This window comes from Onychomys torridus, chromosome 8 (assembly GCF_903995425.1).
Source record: "Onychomys torridus chromosome 8, mOncTor1.1, whole genome shotgun sequence".
NCBI classification, from domain to species: Eukaryota; Metazoa; Chordata; class Mammalia; order Rodentia; family Cricetidae; genus Onychomys; species Onychomys torridus.
Genome location: NC_050450.1, coordinates 87,814,731 through 87,820,855, shown reverse-complemented (window position 1 = coordinate 87,820,855; position 6,125 = coordinate 87,814,731). Strand labels below are relative to the sequence as shown.

The window sequence follows — 6,125 nt, the reverse complement described above, 5'->3', positions numbered from 1 at the left end:
GAGTCCTTACATCTTGATCCAAAGGCAACAGGAAAAGAGCTGAAACACTGGGCATGGCTTGAGCATGTATGAGACCTCAAATCCCACCTCCATGGTGACAGATGTTCTCCAACAAGACCACACCTAGTCCAATAAGGCCACACCTCCTAATAGTGCCACACCCTTTGGGGGCCATTTTCTTTCAAACCATGACACCCAGAGAGGAAAGAGCCTGCAAAACCAACTAAATTCCTTTAGTATTCTTTCTTTTTCAGATATTTCTACAAAATTCTTTACTGTCTGGGCAGGTCTCCAATGTACTGATAAGGACTTTTAGATTTTTATAGATTTATAATTGTTGTCGATTGTGTCACTGGTAGTAACATTCATGCCTCTATCTAGAGTTTAACTTTCTCTATTTTAGAGGATAAGAAATTAGGTAGCAACACTAATGGGAGAAGAGAATTCAAGAGACTATGTCTTGAGCTTGGGCAAAGCTGGCCTTTGTTAACAGTGCCTCCATCTTAATTTTTAAAATTTGCATGTAATATCAATTTATGATTTTTTTACATTTTCAATAAAAATGTAATTATACCACTCACCCCTTCCCTTTATTCCCTCTAGCTTCTCTCATGTTCCTTCCCTCCAACCCCTCCCATGCCTCCTCACTCTCAAAATTATAACCTCTTGATATACATAAATATCATACATGATATATAATATATATGTAAATATATAAATGTGACCTGCTTAGTCCATTGAGTGTTGCTTGAATGTACATGTGTTGGTCACTGGGACTGGATAACCTATAAGGGGGTTTGTCCCTAGTGAAGAATGAATCTCCTCCCAACAATTGTTAATTATTCATAGTTCTTCGTTTAGGAGGTGGGGCCTTGTGAGATTTCGTCAATCCATGTTGGCATGTCAACTGGTGTTGTCATGACGCTAGTCTCAATTTAAAACCTAGATTCGTTTCATGGTCTTTGGTTCAAACATAGCTGTAGATGTAACCATCTTGTTAAATAAGAAACACAGTCAAATGCAGAGTTAAAAGCCCAAGAGGTCAGAGCAATAGCTAAGAGCTGATATCAAAACCCTTTCTTACCCTTCCTGTCATTGCTATCCTTCCCCTGAGAAAGAGACCTACTTCCTGTGTATCTGTCTTTTTATTTGACTTTCTGTGCTGCCTTCTCATTGGTTGTAAACCCAACCTCATGAATCCTCATCACTGCCTGTCTATACAGACATTCAGGTCGTCCTTGGTTGGTATTGAGATTAAAGGCGTGTGTCTCCATGCTGGCTGTATCCTTGAACACACAGATATCTGCCTGTCATGTGATTGTGATTATAGGTGTGTGCCACCACCACCTGGCTTCTGCTATGGCTTGCTATTAGCTCTGATCCCCAGTCAACTTTATTTATTAACATACAAATAAAATCACATTTCAGTACAAATACAGTATCACAATACATAGTGCACTTTAGATAGTAGAAAGTTGATATTTCTTGTATACCTCACAAAATGTCATTTATTCATTCATTTCAAAATACAGTAGTCCCTTAATATTCATAGGGATTGGTTTAAGGATGTCTTGATGACATAAAAATCTTTGTGATATCAAATTCTTTGTACAGACTACCAGCACATTTACATTTAATACATGTGCATTCTTTCAAAAATGTTACATGAGTTGTTTGTTTACTTATAATAATTGGGTCAAATGGATGTTTGCTGGCTTTTGCATTGTTGAGCATCAAACAAGGGTCTCACACATGCTAAACAAGTTTTCCACTACTGAGTTGACCTCATCAGCCCCAGTATCTGATAGAATGTAAATGTGATTTATGTAATTGTCTCACTGTGTTGTTCATAGAATAATATATTCAGTTTAGTTACATTTGTTTTTTGAATATTTTGGTCTGGGGTGAATTGGATCTATTGATTGTGAAGCCACTGATAGAGGGGTGACTACATGTATCAAATATTATGTGTTAAGAACTGACCAAGATGTTTGATAGGGCCAAACAACAAGGACCCCAAACATTCTGTGCCACGTTCTAGGTGGCTTGGCACTTGACCTGGCTGGGGTGCAAGGGAATAGAGAAAGAATGGACACAGACACAGTGAAGATGGGATCCAATGGCCTGTGCTTGCTCTGATGGAGGGTACCAAATACACAACAACTCAGAGCCTCATCATGTTTATTATGCACAGCACAGAGGGAGTCTGAACCCCAGGTGGGGTGGCAGGGAGGGCTTTGCCAGTTTCCTTGGGTCTGAGGCATTGGGTCCTTGACATTACTGTGCCCATATCAACAATGCACATCCACCCAGGACTTTACTCGCTCTTTATGCACTCACTCAGGGCTTCCTTGGCCTCCCTCAATTCTGAAAGAATCACCTGCATCCCTTCCAAGATTATATTGCAGCAATGCAGAGAATAGGCTTGAGAGGGGGTACAGATGTTCTCTACTTTTATCAATTATTGACTCCATAGTTTTGGTTTTTTTTTTCAGAGCTGAGGATGGAACCCAGGGCCTTGTGCTTGCTAGGCAAGTGCTCTACCACTGAGCTAAATCCCCAACCCAACTCCATAGTTTTTAAATCCTGTTTTTCCAAATATAAAACAGGATTATTTTCATCCATTAATATTGACATAAGAAGAGGCCTCATTTTAGTCTTCATTTGCACTTTCCTGAGTTCTAGCCATATTTCTTTATACTTATTGTCATATATGCTTATTTCTGTGTTTCTCAAACACCACCGAGTTTATAACTTCTTTTTTTTTCATTTTCTGTTGCTGTCTCTGATGGTTGCAAGCTGTACATGTGAGTATACATGTAAGTAGTCAAATTTGGCTGGTTTTTTTTTTTTTTTTTTTTTTTTTTTGGTGATGAAGGCTTGACCTTTCTTAAGATCTAAGAGAGGTTTATCTATATTTGTTACAAGAGTTTCAAGGTTTTAAAGTCAATTTTAAGTCTTTAGAACACCTGGGCTGTATTTTGGTAGATTATGTGTACTAGATATCTACTCCAAGTACTTTCTATCTCAACTTACAGATCATTCTCTGGGAATCTATAGATTACTGCACCTTTCCACACAGAATATTAAAATTTTTACTTTTTTCTTACCAGTGTTATCACAAATCAACTGTCCCCTCATCCCCGCAATGTGGCTATTTGTACAGGTAATCAGAAGAATAAGGGAAAAAACTGTACCATTTCTACAAGACCAACAATTTCTAGATGGTCCTCTCACATCAAAATCCTGAGATGACTCGCCAAGCAAGGTAGCTGCCTCCCAGCCCGAGTTTGATCTCCAGGACCCACATGATAAAGGAGAGAAATGACTCTCACAGCGTGTCTTCTGACAACCCCCAACACACAGACTGCAGAAGAAGAAGAAGAAGAAGAAGAAGAAGAAGAAGAAGAAGAAGAAGAAGAAGAAGAAGAAGAAGCTTTCAAAATCCCAAGACAGTAGCAAGTACACTTCAGTTGAAAAAAAAAATATTTAGAAGTCATCACCAGTGGCCTTTTTTTAGGCAAGACAATAATACAAGCTTTGCATGACTTTCTAGGCTCCTAAAATTAGTTGTTTTGCTCAATGGTTACCGGTTACCAAGGTGATTGGTAAATGGCAGAGAGCATAATGAGATGCTAAACTTTCTAGGGTTCAGTCCCAGCGTCTCTGTTTCTTTAAGTTGTTCCCATTATCACACCAGGTCTCTGGAAGGATGTTTTCTATCCTCAGCTATGTGACCCGACACAGCTCACATCCTGCATGCTGTCTCTGCCCAAGTCTGAGACCATGACACGGCTCAGATGACAGGATAAAATATGCCAAGCAAAACACAGAAACAAAACAAAACACAATTTAGGAGATAATCAAGTGAAGACTTTATTAGTAAACCATAGATAATGGCCTTCCAAGTAGCCAGACAACACAAAGTTTTTATGAATGAGTTACAAGGTGAGTCACAGTAATTGTAAATACATGGGAATGGAATAGTGACTAACACAGGGGAAAATCAGAGTGCTTTCTTCTTTTGATTTTATAAACCTCTGTCAGTTGAAAATGAGGTAAGCAAATTTTCCAAGGTTGGAACTGTGAATCCAGGTCAATAGTAGATGGCTTTGACAAAGAACCAAAGGGATGAGGAGGAACACAGTAGTTAAGAAAACTGAGAAAACACAAATCTGCTAATGAGATATTTTTAGACAGCATAAGGCTTAGTTTTAGAGAAAGAGCACTGAGTTTGGCATTGTGTGGTTATCAGGCAGATTTGATGGCAGAAGGCTATTTTATGTAGATACTGGGTCTATGGTAAGTTGATCAACAGCCACAGGGCTCACAGCAGCTAGACCCACAGCCTTGGGACAGGCAGCCAGGCACACAGACACATGTGGGCTGGTACCAAGTCTTGGTGCAGGTCACAGGTCCAGAGCAAGCTGGCTGGCAGCACAGGTTGAGGCAGAAGGGCTCACAGCAGGGCTTGCAGCAGCAGGGCTTGCAGCAGCAGGGTTGGCAACAGGGCTTGCAGCAGGGCTTGCAGCAGCAGGGCTGACAACAGGGCTGACAGCAGGGCTTGCAGCAGCAGAGCTGGCAACAGGGCTTGCAGCAGCAGGGCTGACAACAGGGCTTGCAGCAGCAGGGCTGACAACAGGGCTTGCAGCAGCAGGGCTGGCAGCAGCAGGGTTTGCAACAGGGCTGGCAGCAGGGCTTGCAGCAGCAGGGCTTGCAGCAGCAGGGCTGACAACAGGGCTTGCAGCAGCAGGGCTGGCAACAGGGCTGGCAGCAGGGCTTGCAGCAGCAGGGCTGGCAACAGGGCTGGCAGCAGGGCTTGCAGCAGCAGGGCTTGCAGCAACAGGGCTGACAACAGGGCTTACAGCAGCAGGGCTTGCAACAGGGCTGGCAACAGGGCTTGCAGCAGCAGGGCTGACAGCAGGGCTTGCAACAGGGCTGGCAACAGGGCTTGCAGCAGCAGGGCTGACAACAGGGCTTGCAGCAGCAGGGCTGGCAACAGGGCTTACAGCAGGGCTGGCAGCAGCAGGGCTTGCAGCAGCAGGACTGACAGCAGGGCTTGCAACAGGGCTGGCAACAGGGCTTGCAGCAGCAGGGCTGACAACAGGGCTTGCAGCAGCAGGGCTGGCAACAGGGCTTACAGCAGGGCTGGCAGCAGCAGGGCTTGCAGCAGCAGGACTGACAGCAGGGCTTGCAACAGGGCTTGCAGCAGCAGGGCTGGCAACAGGGCTTACAGCAGCAGGGCTTGCAGCAACAGGGCTTGCAGCAGCAGGGCTGGCAACAGGGCTTACAGCAGCAGGGCTTGCAGCAGCAGGGCTGACAACAGGGCTTGCAGCAGCAGGGCTGGCAACAGGGCTGGCAGCAGCTAGACACACAGCAGCAGGGCTGGCAGCAGCTGCTCACACAGCTAGGTCTCCAGCAGGTGGTCCTGCAGCAGGTGGTCCTGCAGCAGGTGGGCTGGCAGCAAGGGGAGCAGCAGGAGTTGGTCATGGTGTTGGATATGGAGAGAGGGGTTCTGTTCACAGGGGAGTTTCCCAAAAATCTATTTTTTTCTTTGCTGTTTTACTTTTTATATGTGATGGCCCAGAGTTTGGGCCAATGAGCAGAACTTGTGTGTGTCATTGTTTATGCTAATTTCTCCACTCTATGAAGTACTTCAAGGAAGAAGTTGTTCCTTAAGTGTTTTGAATTTTCCCTTAGTAATCAATATGTTTACTTCCCTAATTGGTAAGTAAACAACTAAAACTCTTTTCCTTAAATGAGAAACCAGTTGCCATTCACTACATCAGCCTTAACACTCATCTTTTTCTTTCAGTGTGAACAAATGTAGGTGGATTTTTTCTGCCCCACACCCCAGCCAGCTCCATGTCTCCTTGTGTCTCTGCCCTTCTTCCCAGCATCCTCTTTGCCCTGAAAATTCTGCCTAGCTATTGATCATTCAGCTTTTTATTAAACCAGTCAGAGTGATACATATCCACAGTGTACAAAGATTATTTCACAACAGACAAAAATATTTAATATTGATTATTTACTATGATGCTTTAAACGTTCAGTTTTTCCAACAGAAGAAATTAGCTGCACACATTTAAGTGTTTCTTTATAAAACACAATAAAAGTGAATGATA

General features: G+C 43.3%; 1 protein-coding gene across 1 annotated transcript; it reads right to left on the bottom strand.

The window, feature by feature from the left end:
• Positions 1 to 4,311: 4,311 nt before the first annotated feature.
• On the bottom strand, positions 4,312 to 5,490 carry LOC118588755 (keratin-associated protein 5-5-like). The gene has a single exon (XM_036195303.1). The coding sequence runs from the start codon at positions 5,488 to 5,490 to the stop codon at positions 4,312 to 4,314; it is 1,179 nt and encodes a 392-aa protein (XP_036051196.1).
• Between the last annotated feature and the right edge of the window lie 635 nt (positions 5,491 to 6,125).